This window comes from Suricata suricatta, chromosome 1, assembly GCF_006229205.1.
Source record: "Suricata suricatta isolate VVHF042 chromosome 1, meerkat_22Aug2017_6uvM2_HiC, whole genome shotgun sequence".
Classification (NCBI taxonomy): domain Eukaryota; kingdom Metazoa; phylum Chordata; class Mammalia; order Carnivora; family Herpestidae; genus Suricata; species Suricata suricatta.
In genome coordinates, this window is record NC_043700.1 from 143566202 (window position 1) to 143581890 (window position 15689).

At 33.3% G+C, this 15689-nt stretch overlaps 1 protein-coding gene across 1 annotated transcript in view; it reads left to right on the forward strand.

The window, feature by feature from the left end:
* EPHA5 (EPH receptor A5) overlaps positions 1-15689 on the forward strand; it is a 302370-nt gene that overhangs the window by 221603 nt on the left and 65078 nt on the right. Inside the window, exon 7 of the mRNA XM_029945331.1 lies at positions 2726-2828. Within this exon, the coding sequence (XP_029801191.1) occupies positions 2726-2828 (103 nt within the window). The remainder of the gene's footprint in view (positions 1-2725; positions 2829-15689) is intronic.

The following is a 15689-nucleotide window of genomic DNA, read 5'->3' on the forward strand; positions in this document are numbered from 1 at the left end:
AGAAACACAAAAGTATTTGGTAATTAATGGGCAAATAAGAGTTAAGAAAAATTCAGTGATAGTTAAAAGCAACCAGAAGAAAAAAAGATCAAATTAATCTGATTTGTGGTTTGATTTATGGTGTTTATTTATTGATGTGTTTTTGCTAATGCCCTTGGGGGTGGATGTGGTATAAACATGTTATTTGTACATAAAAATAAATCCAAATTAAAGAAGAGCAGTCTGGTTTTTTTTGTTTTGTTTTTGTTTTTATTTTTAAATAGAGTCATACTTTGAAGTGAAGTAAGAGTTGGTAATATAAATTTGGGACTCATGAGCTTAAAGTTAACCAATGTCATAACAAAAAAGTACCCATAAGAGGTCGAGAGAGTAAGAAGGGAGAAAGACAGAAAGGATTGAAGACTCTGGAGAGAAGCGTGGAGGATTAGGAGCATCCATCAGGAATCCTTCCTGTAGCAGATGTAAGGAAAGAAGGTGGAGCCAGCAGAACTGGTAAAGTAGTGCTTTAGTGTGGGGGAAAAAGGGAAAACACCTCATCTGTTGTTCTAGAAACCAAGAGGAAACAGAGTCTCAAGGCTGAAATTTATGTTCAACAAAGGCAAATACCTTATTTTCGTGCATGCTAAAGTAAATGGAAAAGTACTGTTTGTGTTCAGCAAGAACGTCATGCATAGAATGCAAAGGCAGAAGTAGAGAAGTTGCACAGGGAATTTAATAATGTTATTTTTCAGATAATAATACATAATAAATAAAAAAAACACACAACTGGTTTCAGATAACTTAAGATGCTGAATAGGAAAGAATAGGAATGATAAAGCAGGAGATAAAATATGTAGAAATAATACCTACTAATTATTTAAGGCTGTCAATAGTTGAAGCACTATGCTAAATATTATCTCTAAACAGAATTATAATGATCCAGGAAAAATATCCCTATTTGGTGCTTAATTAAATGAGCCTTAATAAAGTTAAATACTTTGCTTTAGCCTATATACCTAGTAAATGTTGGACCTGTTTTCAAATTTAAACCAATATCAGTAAGTTTGGGTATAAGGATTTGTTTCCACTAAGAAGAATTATCCATTCAGGCTTGGGAGTAGCCTATAATTGGCTGAAAATCTCTACTGGATGTAGATCTTTGAAAAAATCAGGTCTTGGAAGAGACAGGAAGGATTCTAATATTGGAGTTAGGTAAATTGGAATGGCAGTTAGAGCCTAATAAAAATAACAGTGAATGCATATGGACCATGTCTGCATGAAGTTTTCTAGAAACACTGCCTCTTGCCAAAAAGAAAATTAAAGAACTGAGAAATGCTATAAATAATCTGAGTTTACATACTAACAAAGCAAATCTTCGGGAAAATTACTAATGATAGGGAAGTAGCTTTGCCCTACCCCATTTATACTCCTTGCCAGTTTTAAATTCTGTACCATAGATCTCAATATCAGAGAATAAAGGTGAGGAATCAAGATAAAGAACCATTGAACTGCACCTATTATTATCCAAGAAAAAGGAGGGTAAGAACATAGATTTAGACTATCAGGAAGAGTCTTCTCATACATGAACAAGTTACTAGTGATATTGGGTCTGAAGACTGGTCTATAAGGGTTGAAACTGCAGATCAAGTACAAGAAGTGGTTAGAGAGTCAGTCAATTTTGGTTTGAAAGAATCAAGGGAGAGGTGACAAGGATAGAAACTATTGATGGAGCAGGAGCTGGCAAAGGTTTCTAGGAAACAAAACAAGGAAAGTATAGTAGTTATTACTCTTGATGACTTAAAATTTGTTACGAAGGTTAACTAATGCCACTCTGAATTTATCAAAATGATTATGCTGTTAAACAATAGCAAGGTAAGGATCTTACTGAGGATTTCTTGAGAACATTAGTAAAAATAATTTTGCTTGTAGGGTTCTTATTTTAATGCAGTGCAGTTATCAACTGCATTAAATGAATAAATGAAATACCTCCATACTTAATTAGATACAACTATCGTATCATGTCCATATTCCTGTTATTATGGTAATTGTGCAGTTAAATTATATATTTCTTCTAGTTCCATGAATTTAGATGGATAAAAGATGATGCAAATGAATTTAATCTTACTGCGGACTTCTCAAAGTTCTAAGAGTATGTGTCAATATTTTTCAAAAAGTAGTCCTATATATAAGGTATACTCACTGATTATATTCTGCTTGAAATGATTATTTTTAAACTTTTTTTCAGAATATTATATTAGCTTTACTGAAGTCATAACCACAACATAACTTCAACGTATGTCTATGAGAAAAAATCCTGATTGAGGTGTCAAGATTTTTTTTCTAGAGAACAACCACATTCAAACTCTAAAACGTCAAATCTTGGATACTTCGCACCTCCTGTGTAGACTAAGGTGTTTGCTACCAAGGACTAAGTTTCATTTTATCTTGCAAACCTAAGATCCCTAGATAAGTTCTATGCAAACAATTACATTCATTTTTGATGATAAGAAGGAAATAATCAGTGACTTAGTGATTCTTTCAAATTTCCATTTGGAGAGTAAATATTTTCTCCTAAAGATGTCTTTTCAATTACACCCCATTGAGCAGAGATATTAGGGGGGATCTCGGCCAAGTGTGGGTGAATTGTTTAAACCATGCATTGATTACCAACTATTAAGCAGCTTTTATTTGAATGCATATGATCTCTTTAACCCCGGGTTCCGTTTTCTGTGTCTTCTATCAGCAGTTGCAGCTTCCAGCGATCAAAGCCAGATTCCTATAATTGCTGTGTCTGTGACAGTGGGAGTTATTTTGTTGGCAGTGGTTATTGGCTTCCTCCTCAGTGGAAGGTAAGAGAGGAAGCTGTGATTTTGAACTTTTGCAGCTGATCTCTTCTTTACTTTGATCTGACCATTTGGCTGTTAAACACATCCCAAAACAAATCAGGCAAGCGGATAAGTCAGCAGATAACCACAGTGTAAGAGATTTTTTTAAGCCTTGCCTTGTCCATGTTAGTGCTAACTTTTAGGCACACAATTTCTCTTTTTCAGGTATACTCTCTTCACAAGAGTAATAATTACCTTGGTATTATTTATTCTGTCTTTAATATAAACATTTTTTCTGATACAGGTTTTTTTTAATCTGATTCATTTTGTCTCAAAAATACTTATAGTCATTTCAGTTTTAGCGTTTGGGAAGGTCTATGCCTGTGCCTGGTAGATACTGAGGAATAAGACTAATAATTCTACTTAGCCAGAATTCTTTCCTAACAGGGTGATGGATATGAAGCAGACACTCTCGAAAACAAAACATTCAGAAAAGTAACCAATCCGTTTACATGACGCTTTTATTTTCAGCTTCTGAATGATTTCAACCTGACTCTATTAATCATAGTGTGTATTGATTTAAAGTGAATTGGACTGAATGTTGTATCAATAGATACATTAACATGTGTGTTGCACATCTACATTTTTCACTGTGAACAAAAATAAGAGGTAGAGACCCTAGAAGAACTTTTGTAGAAAGTATTTCCTGAGACTGAATCTAGCATAATCAACCTTCAAAAAAATTTTTAAACATAACAATAAAGAAAACAAAATATGTGTATCCCTGCCAAAACATATTTCCATTTTTCACCAGACCATTGTTAGAAGAGATACTCAGTAATCAGAGCTGTCCATTTGAAAATGTGTTGGTGTTAGACTATTACAGAAAACTTGATGAGAGTCTTTGTGGAAATACTTAGACTTGTACAAATATGTAAAATTGTTTTGTAAGGTCCAAAAAAGGTCAGGAAATCAATATTCATATTGATTTTGTTACTGTTCTACTTACTTACTTTTGACTCTTCAGCACATATTCAACTCATAAATATACAGAATTGGACACTTTTCAATATACTGCATATTATATTCTGAAAAGATTTATAACTATTTCCTTAAATACAGTAATTTGCTTTCATAAAACATTGTTGAAAATAATCTTTTGAACATTCTTCCTTTTTGTATATGAAAATTCCTTTTCTTCTAGTTCCTGTTTATTTAAGAATGCTCAAAATTTTCTTAAGAATGTGTATAAAAACCCATCATTTATGTTTAATGTTAGAAAAGCAGTGATGCACTTTTAGAATTTCTAGGTAGGAAGCAGTTTATGTTCTTTTGAGGACAGCTAGCCTATTGGACCAGAAGGCTGGCTGACTCGTGCCCCACTGTTCTTTTCTTTCTCGAGTCACCTGGTGAGAATGCTCTGATTATGTCCCTGCTTTGTGGAAGATAAAAATTTTGTCAAAAAAATTTGCTCAGATTTGGATCAAATAAGATAATTGTCTAGTAACTATTAAGAAAATGCCCATTTGATAAGAGTCTTTGCAACCTCAAAAGGGTGGATAACTATGATACAATTGCCGAGCCAGTTTATAAGATCATTTCTTTACCTCTGACTGAGATATGAGTTAGCTTCTTCATTTCCAATAAATCTGGAAGTGTTAGTTGCAGTTAGGGGCATGGAGATTATAAGAAGATGTTGGATTGGTTACGTCCACACTTATAGGAAGTGAATAAAACAGAAGGAAAGAGCAAGATCTAGAATCCAATAAATCTGTATGTTTGAGTGATTATTAAAAGACAAATAAAATATATATAGAATATATTTTATTGTATACTTAACCACACTATATTAACTAATGTTAATTTACTGAAGACATTCAGCTATGGATTCTTGCTTACTTGTATGTAAATAGCCACTGTTCTCAAAAATATTTTTCCCCAGTACACACACGTGCGCGCGCACACACACACACACACACACACACGTATGTATACCTGTAGCATTGGACAAAGTGTTTGACAGAAGATCCGATTTATTCATTACCTGGTAACTGAAGGATAGCAGTGCTCTAATGCCCATGTGCACACACATGTGCTACATAAATTCCATATGTGCTTGGATTTGCTGTATGAGAATAATTAAATTTTAGTGTAAATTTCTCAGTTGTACTACAATCACATATATACCCAAGATACAAAGCTTAATTTTCAGCATAACTAAATCTGAGACTTGGTAAGATACATTTTTGTATGCATTGTCTTGTAGAAGTACATTACTTTTTAAAAATAGCAATACTTTATGAATTTGTGTATTGTTTATTCAGATTAAATTTTTCTGAATTTTACTTACTATATAGAAACTAAGAGTTTTCAACTTAAGGGAAAACAAATTTTATCCCCCCAAACTCTGAGATTTATGTACATATATTTTACCAGCAAATTTTTGCATGAAATTTTTATTACTTTGTGTTTTTGAGTACAAATTCTTGGATTTAAGGGAATATCTGGCCCTTTGTATTTTTATGTATAAATTATTTTATGTTGTTTTATATAAGTATACCTATTCAAAAACTAAATGATTCTTGAAGGTTTTGCCTATCTCATTCAAGACAATGAGCTTCATATTTTTGTCTGGACTAAGAAAAATATAACCATTTCATAATACCTACAGTGTCGAATATATAAGTAAAGATTTGTCAAGTAAAAGAAAAGATAAATGAAGAAATGTGGCCAAAACCTAATAATATTTGGGAAATTACTTATGAATACTGACATTTTATTGAAAAAAGTCTGTTCTAGGAATGGTTAAAGACATTGAATTATACATGTATCTCCCTCCTATCTTTGCCAAAATATGACTGATAACCACACACAAAAATGTAATGACATTTGGGCTACCCATTCACTCTGAATTATTTTTAATCACTTTTTAACCTCTTGACTATATTAAAAACTAGATTTTCCTCCTATGTACAATGTCTTCTAATAGCAAATAATTTGACTCCTTGGTGGTGATAAAGACAAATTAATTATATATTGCAAAAATATTAATATCACTTGAATGTAATATTTATTGGAAATTTATATCATTTGGACCCTGGAGAAAATATGTCTTAAAGATACATATTCACTGATAATTTATGTTTTTATTTAGACCAAATAAAAAGATTGAGGATTATAACATTTTGAATACTATGGGACTAATCTATTTCAAAGAAAAAAATTGTTTATTCTAAAATAAATTGAAAGATAAAACATAAATCAAATATAGAAACTTTCTAATATCTTTAGGCTAAAACTGCATCAAAACATCTAGTAGTCTTCCTACTTAGATAGTTTAAAATAATATAGGCAAATATCCATCTTGAAGGTTAAAGTCCCATTTAAAAAACAGAAAATCATAACAATTTAGGATTCAATATATCTTAGAATTTGTGTGATAGTCCTGTTTATAGGTACTGAATATTCCATAGAGTGTTTTCTGCAGGATTTAGGTTCTCCTTTTTACTTTCTTCACCATTAATTTTAAATTTGACTGTTCTCAGCAAACTATGAACTAAATTACCCTAGGATGGGTCTAAATTAAACCTCCTGATATGCACAGCATGTTGTAATTGTTTTTTAATCTTTCTCTTTTATCAGTAATGACAATGCACATTGATAACTTTCTTATTATATAGTAAGCTTATTGAATTTTTCCCCTTGTATATACTACTTTAGAGATATAAATTGTTTAATGAACGAACTTTTCATCACTGATTGTCATCTTCACACTTCCGGTTACAGTTTGAGAATCTTTTACAATATCCTTCCACTTTTTTCCTTTCTTTTAAATATGATCATTAATTATATTAAGTTAATTTTTTTCCTTCATCTCCATTTCAAGCTTGACACTTAATTCTTGGTTACTAGATACTTCTTAAACTGATATAAGGCTGAAATTAAAAGGATTTACTGGTACAGAAAATATAAAAGAAAACATCTTTCAGCATAGACAAACTATTTCTTCTTTGAACCTTGGTCAATATAGACATCCTGAGATTAAGCAATATTTTTTAATGCTTTGTTTCTGATCCTTTATTTATTACATGCTCATGAATTTATTTTTAAAGAAGATTGCAGAGCTTTGATTTTTTATTTCAATAAATGCCACATGTATGCTCCTGAGTCAAAGACACACACCCATTATATACATGCACTTGCACGCATTTGCACATGTTCTTGCATGTCAGTACAAAGAAGTTAAAGCTGTTTGCCAGTTTTAAAAATGGAAAACAAAATAAAAACCTATGAGGTGGAATAAGAGGTAGGATAATTTCCTCAAGCTGCTTAACCTTGGATGGGATTTTAAGGCTACTCATATATGACTTTAATACTGTGATTCTCCTGAGATGATAAATTTAGCCTGAGGCATGGCTTACTGCCTGTAAAATGATTATTTTCTGAGTAGAAGATCTTCTCTTGTTGTTTGTTCATGTTCAAACCCTATAGCCACATATAACTGCTAACTCTTATTTCCCTCATTAGTTAGTAAACAGTTGAAACTCAGTTGACGAAATGTCTCATAGTTCTCCAAGGCAAAAATTCATCAGTGGATAGTGTACTTGAAGGTTAACCTATCAAAATTTAAGATACTGAGACCATGTTAAGGGGGGAAAAAAGTAGATTTAATGTAGATTTATGTAAAATGCTGGCTTAGGTGATTTTTGGGTTTTGGTTATTTTTTTTACTTAAAATACTATTAAAATTTAGCATTTTGTAAATTTTTCAAATCTCTTAATATATAACATGTTGTAAATGACATATTCTTCAGATATTAGAAACATTTATTGAACATCTATTGCACATCAAACACCAAGGTAAGTCTCAGGAATTCAAAATAAGAAGGTTATGTTTTTTTCTCAAAGTGTTTCCACTTTAATATAGTGGTCAGATCAATGGACAGAATTTTATAAACAATTGCAATAGCTATATAAAAAAGAGATTTAAATTGAATCCCTCCTACATCGTAACCCCTCCCCACTTTGGACCTCAATTGGTGGTCTGATTCATTAATTCAAGAAAAATACGACTTCTTATTACATGCCTCCCACATTTCTTATGTTAGGAAAAACAATGGTTTGTTGGTAAAACCCTCCAGACTTAGAAACTTTCCTTCAAGTTTATTTGGAGCCAAATAAAAAATATGCAGGCATTTTGAAAGTAATTTAATTCAGAAAAGTGCAAGACCTCTGCCTACTTTTGATATCAAAGCATAATAGCTTCCTACGTGGGTGATTTTTAAAGTGTATGAAGTATTCTAAAACTTTAGGGAAGTCTCTTTGCCTAATGGAATAACACAGTAATAATGTTGGTAGTAATAAATACAATATGCTCTAGCATGAATTACATACTACCTACTAGGCATTGTTCCAAGGATTGTACATGTCATGTTTCACAAAACCGTGCCTCAGTATTAGTTCTATCTTCAATTTATACTTGATAAAATTATCTTCTTGCAGTTTCTTGATCATTGTAAAACTGGTTCAGGCTTGAGGTTCATGGAATGTCTGAGAAAATGTCTGAGAACATAAATTTCCCTCTGAGAAAATGTCTAAAACATAAATTACTATAAACAGTTTGTTAGTGGGGGTCTGGGGCTTGAATGTGGCTCTGACTCTAGCACTTAGTTCTTTATAATACAACTTCCTCATGACTTGTAAGAATTAAACGTATGATCTTTGTGAAACTCTGAATTCTTGTATATAAAGTTACTGATTCTCTGCTGACAAAAATATTATGGTATTAATTAACAGTTAAAACCTTTTCAAACTGATCAGTAATATATAACTTTATTTATTTATTTATTTACTTATTTATCTTGAGAGACAGAGAGAGAGAGAGCAGGGTAGGGGCAGAGAGAGAAGGAGACAGAGAATCTCAAGTCGGCTCCTCCCTGTCAGCACAGAGCTCACCTAGAACTCAAACTCACAAACCATGAGATCATGACCTGAACTGAAATCAAAAGTTGAACGCTTAACTTACTGAACCACCCAAGTGCCCCTAAACTGGCCACTAATATAAATAAAACACCTTTTAGAAATGAATACCAGTGATATCTTAACACTAAAGTAAATAAATAATATACTAGATTTTAGTGAATTGTCCCTCAGTCCTTCACTGGAAAATTGTACAGATAAATTATTTACTCTAGAATCAACACAGTAAATATCACCAACTTTATGACCATTTTTCATTATGTGGTAACTGATTAATTTTGCCTCTGTGTTTCCTCAAAACTGTTTTTTTTTTTACGACTGAAGTACTTTTAGTTCATTATTTTGTATAACTCTTCTGAATGATATGTGCTCATCTTGAACATACAGATTATAGTGTAGATTCTCAGTGAATGCCCAGTGATCTCATTACTGCAAGAATGAAATTGGAGTTCAGAACTCCTGAAAATACTTTCCAGCATTATCACTATGTTTTGTTTTTTTGATCTGGGCTCCTTTGGTTGCATATGACAGAACTCAAATTCAAAATGACTTATTCCAAAAGAGAATTATAGATCATATAGATGAAAAACTCCAGACATATATTAAAACACACACACACACACACACACACACATACACACAAAACTCCAAATCCAAAGTACAGACACTTATTGATCTAGGTACTAAGATAGAGTATGCTATGCAATATGGAGGCACATGATTGAAGAGTGCTGTGGAAGAAATGTGGTATTTAAAGCCACTCATCAAAATGAGGTTATTTGAGTGGAGCCCGGCAATACTTATACTGAGAGGCAGAGTGAAAGAGACAGATCTAGTGAAAAGAGACTGAGGAGTGGCCCATGAGATGGCAGGAGAGCCGGCAGATATTGGGTCACTGAAGAAGGAATGGTCACTGTGCTGAGCTCAGCTCTGACTTTAGAGTTCTTGCCTTTCACTGTCAGAGCCCGTATAATACAGGCTCTGACACAAATTTAAAACCCAGCTCCTCAGATTGTCAATCAATAACACCTGGGACCTTAACTAAGACGAGGATGGAGAGGTTACACTATATAACCCAGCCAGATAGGAGCTCACACCCAAATCTGAAGACAGGACCAGTCTTATACAGAGCACAAAAACTGAGAATGTAGAAAGAGGATCTTGCTTTGTGCCTTTTTCTTATGCTTCATGTATTTAATCTCAGTGTTTAAACCTTACCCACATGTCAAGACCTACCTTAAGCATCATTTTCTATCACAAAATCTTCATTAACTCCTGAAGCCAAAGCCTTTTTCCTTCCGATGAAATCTCAGAACAATATATCAGTATTCCTCATGAAATTTAGCGCTGTCAATCGCAAATTATAGTATATTGAATAAACATTTTCTTTCTTCTTCAGTAAGTAAAAGATAAAAGATAAAGACTTCTGTGTCTCTCCCACATAACCTACCTCATAAATTATTGAATTAAAGATTAACCATACATCAATCTCCATTTGAGGTGCTTTGTCTCACTTTTCCCCATTAATGTTAATAGTTTGGAAAATAAAAACTGTTAACCACACTGACAAAAGACTAATAGAATACCTACTGCAAAATGTGCTTTCTTTCTGATTACTGAAATTTTTGTGCCATCACAAAACAAATGCAGTTATTTCAAAGAAGTACTACATAGGAGTTGAGAAGTTTTCACTAGCTTATGTTATTCATTTGACACCTGGGCATGCAGATGCCAATATGATGATACACCTGGTAACATCAACCACCAATAGTTTTTATTAATAATAATGTAGGTCATTTGGTTTCTCTCCTGATTCCCTTCAGATTATGGGTATCATGAATATGTCGATAGCATTTCTAACATAATCAGGATTATGTAGTTTCAGAACTTCATAAGTTTTGATAAGGAAAAAATATTATATGGAAATATTTTGTCTCATTTTATCCTATTTTAAAATAATGATAATAGCCAAATATTTATAATCACACATGCAAATACTGATTCTTAGGAAAGCTCTCATTAGAAGCAAATCTCAGTGGTTTGTGAACTAGCAGTAGATGTGACTTCATGAAACTGTAATAAATCCAGGCATGTGTATTGATTTAATATCTGAGACTTGTTATTCCTTCCATTTTCTCATGATTACATGCTTTTTTCTTCAAAGGCTGTGAATCAAAGATAATTAGAGAGAAGATTATAATTTATTAATAACTGACAAATGGGGATCAGGGCAGAGTAGTGCCAGAAAGACTAGGAGCGCAGCAACAACTAATTGCCCACTGTGGGAAGTAAACCGTCCTAGGAAACTGAACCCAAGAGAGTTACTGGTTCAATTGCTCAACATTATTGAATATCCCGCCTGCGACGTCTCACAGATCAAACACGTAAACATCATGGCAGCTCTCAGGAAGTTATATTGAGGCAAACACTTTGAAGGAAATATTCTATGATATGGAGATAAGTTAATATTGATTTGCAAAAATAAATATTACTATAGCGAAGAATCTAAAGACTCAAATTTCATCAAGTATGAAGCATAGGGCAGGTCACAAGCCTAATAAAAGAACAAAATACATTTTTTGTCTGAAGCTCTATTTGGTCAAAAGCTCTATTTCTATAAAATGTGAAAGCAAGCACGCTAGCAGGCTAGCAGACACTGGGCTCTGACAGAGGATTCAGCTCTGTTTCTGGGAATATTACCACATCTCTCAGAGCCCGTACGGCTCTCACAGGAACCTGAAAGCCAGCTCTACGAGAAAAATCAATAGGCTGAGCTTTGCCAAAGGGTAGCCTATCTGTTCAACAAAACTCAGTTAATTTCCGGAGCCATGTCTAGGAATATATCCATTGCAGAAAAAATGAAGCATATGACAGTAAAGTGTTCCAAATGATTTTAAACACTAGCTAAAAACCACATTTGTTTAAGATCTTTGCTCTTCTTTAAAACTTTCATAAACCTGCAAAGAAATAAATGTTTCTAATAGATTAGCAACTCAATTTCAAACAGCTGAACCCTTTACTGTGCCATGTAGAATTGACTTCAGATATATCTGATGTCTCTGATAGTTTTAGTGCTACAAAACATATTATATCCTAATTAGCCTGCTTACCAAAATTTTCTTTACTATTGCTCACTCCTTGCTTCTCATTATTTCTTACTGCCCTGACTTTTTAATCTCACAGAAAAATGGCATACTCCCCTGTGTTGAATCTTTCACATGCATTTTCTCTGAATAGTCTACAAGCATTACTCCACTCTCTTGCAGCCATCAATACTGCATAACGTCAGTGAATTTCAATGATTATTTGGGTATTCCATTCTTTAAATCACTGTTATATTTGTTTATTTTTAAATGCCCTGTTATCTTTTCTTCCCTTTCTTATGGTCGGCATTGGATTCCACATCTCTATCATGGTCATTGTAGAGTTTTCTTGAGTCAAGTTAGATTGAAAGGCAAGAAAGATGGTTGAAGTATATTGTAAGTTGTTTGTTTGTTTGCTTTCTGCCTCCTCTTCACACTGCCACTTCCATCTTGAAAGACAAGATATCAAGTTGGGAAAGAGGGACTTTGTGGTGATTAGTGAAAGAAAGACTGTTTTTTTAGGTTTTCTTAGGATGTTCTTAGATCAACATTATAATTCCTCTTCAGTGTCTCTCCAGGCTGAACATTTCATAAGATTCAAAAATTCTCTTGTATCTCACAAACACCTCTTCTCCACCTCCAAGAGCTCACCATACATCTGGCATTGAGTGACCCTAGTGGTACTTTGACACTTCCATGCCTATTTCATTGATTTTTCTGAGACAAATTTAGTAGGCATTGGTTTAAACTGATTACATCCATGGGTGATATATAAATTGTGCCAACATTAAAAAAAAGAATCTATATTGAGTTTCAACTGAAGTCATGTAACTTTGCTTGTTCTTCGCTTTAATCATTTAATACTTTGATTGATACTTTCACTATTTGGTGCAAAGAGATATCTGGCACATATATGGAGAAATAGTACACAAAAGAACGTAAAGGTAATCAAAACATACAATCATAGAGCAAATATTTGAACAAACATCATTAAAATATGTAGAAATATAAAATTGAATGAAATATTTATCTTAATATTATTTTCCTAGATATGCTAGAATTTTACTATAAATCCTCACTGCTAAAGCTGTTTGTGACCTCATATATGACAGTAACACATGCTACTTTTTTAAGGATACCAAGTTCAACATAAATATTTAAACAGTGTCGATATTAAACTTGTAGAATTATTCTGGTTTTCTTAATTTTCTACAAGCATAATTACCAGGAAAATGCCAATCTATAGGTCCAATCTTCCTCAGAAAACTTTTAAGATGAAATTTAGCCACACAAATGACTAATTTGTATCCCATCATGAAAAAGATGATGTAGAATCTAAGAAGTTATCGTCAAATCAGCATGAATTTAATATGTGCATGATAAGTAATGTTGAGCATTGATTATATATGTTTTGATGAGACAAATATATAATAAATCACAATTTTACATTTGTATGATGTGGATGTTTTCTAGTACATGAGGACCCCTTGATTTACTCTGATGTCGATATCTGACTCCCTGATCTAGTCCTATTCCAACTCTTTCATATGTACATATTGATGTCTGCTAGATGTACCTCTTCTCTAGTCATTTGGAATGTCATGGCCAAGTTAAACTCAGCCTTTCTTAAAATCCTAAAAAACTATAATTAGGGGCACCTGGATGGCTCAGTTGGTTGAGCTTCTGACTTCTGCTCAAGTCATGATCTCACGTTCCTGGGTTTGAGTCCCACATTGGGCTCTGTGCTGACAGTTCAGAGCCTGGAGCCTGCTTTGGATTCTGTGTCTCCCTCTCTCTCTGCCTCTACCCCACTCATACTCTGCCTCTCTCTGTCTCAAAAATAAATAAAACATTAAAAAATTTAAAAGTAAACTATAATTAATCTTTTCAAACCAGCGCTAGTACATACTCTCCAGCTCCAATAGAAAAATAGCTACTTGGGTTTTTTTGTAGTTTTGTAATACAGTCATTACAGATCAGTTTTACCCCAATGTTTGTATTTTTTCATTTGAAAATTAATTTAAACCTTATGGTTGCTGGATGTTAACCAATGTAGTAATCATTTTGGTTGTTTGTTTGTTTGTTTGTTTGTTTTTGAGAGAGGGAGAGAGAGAAAGAGAGAGTTTGAGCAGGGGAGGAGCAGATAGAGAGAGAGACACACAGAATCTGAAGCAGGCTCCAGGCTCTGGGCTGTTAGTCCAGAGCCCAACACGGGGCTCAGACTCCCAAGTCATGAGATCATGACCTGAGCCAAAGTCGGACACACATCCAACTGAGTCACCCAGGTGCCCCTATTATTTATTTTTTAATTGGAGTATAATTAACATACAATATTATACTAGTCTTAGGTACAAGACATAGTGTTTCAACAATTATATACAGTATGAAATGTCCATCCTAGTAAATCTAGTTATCTTTCACCACACAAAGTTATTACAGTATTACTGACTACATTTTTTATGCTCTTCTTTTTGTCCCCATGACATTTATTTTAATTGGATGCTTGTACCTTTTAATCTCCTTCATCTATTTCCATCATCCCCAACCCTCCTCCCCTCTGGCATTTTGAATTCCAAACAGATGTCTGTTTTACCATCTAGTGTTTTTCTGCCCAAGTTCTGAGGCTTCAAATGTTCATTTCAGAAGTTCAAGTGGAGTATCCTTCTGTACATCTCATGTCTCTGGTGGGAACCTGTGTACTTTGGATCTTTGTTTTCATCACTTCCCAAAGCCAGAGTGACTGGGTCCTGCTGCTATGTCTCCAACTCTTGGAAATCCCTCCACTCTAAGGGGACTCCTAAATAACCTGGTCTGGAAGTCTGTCAGGGGATCATCTCAGTACATCATAGGTCTTGAAGTGAAAATCACTGTCAATCCTGCTTCCATCTGCCTGCCCACCGTATGATAGTTCCTTAGACTTTAGCAATGTTCCAACATATCTTTTGATTTTAGATTAGTGGCCATTTCTTTATATGAATGTCCTGATTTTTTTGCCTTACCAAGATCTCTTGCTGTCAGCCCTTTCTATACATTTCAGTCTACTTCTTACACTGCATGTTACTTAGTGGCATAGTTACAATGATTGTCCTAATTTCCTACTAGCTGCTATTTTATTAATGCTTGCATTTCTTAATTTTCTGATTAAAAATTATACAGAATAGGCAAGACGAAATACAGAAAGAAAATTAATTATATTTATCCACAGAGGCAATCAATATTCATGATTGGCCATTCATATTTAAGATCTTTATATATATACAGACACACATATACATATATATGTATATAGTGGAGCTCATAATTTATAATTTTATTTTCTGTTTTTCTTTGACTTAACATCTTTATGTAAAGTTTTCCTGTGTAATTAAAAAATTTTAGAAGCAAAATGTAGGAAGTCTTTCATATTCTAATGTTAATCTTTTCTCATAGGCTTTCCCTTTGGTTTTGTTTCTTTTCTTCTGTTGCCATTGTTATGAGGGAGAGGGGTTGCTATTTCTATCTTTAATGTCTTTAGAACATATTTATATAATTCAAAGTAAGGATCCATGAATATGAATATTTTTAAGATTGTTCGTACAAACTGATAAAATGGTCTTTGTAAATCATTGTACCAATTACCATCCCCCCAACAGTGCTGGTGTTTCCAAAAGGTTCACAAACTACCCAGTCTGTTAATAGAATAAAAGAAAATATTTCTATTTCTTTTTTATTTTTGAAATTTCATAGGCTTATTAATATACATGCAATAACTGTAGTCATTAGTTATTTTATTCCATGTCTCATGAATTATATATACATACTCTTTACCCACTTGGATTAGTGGA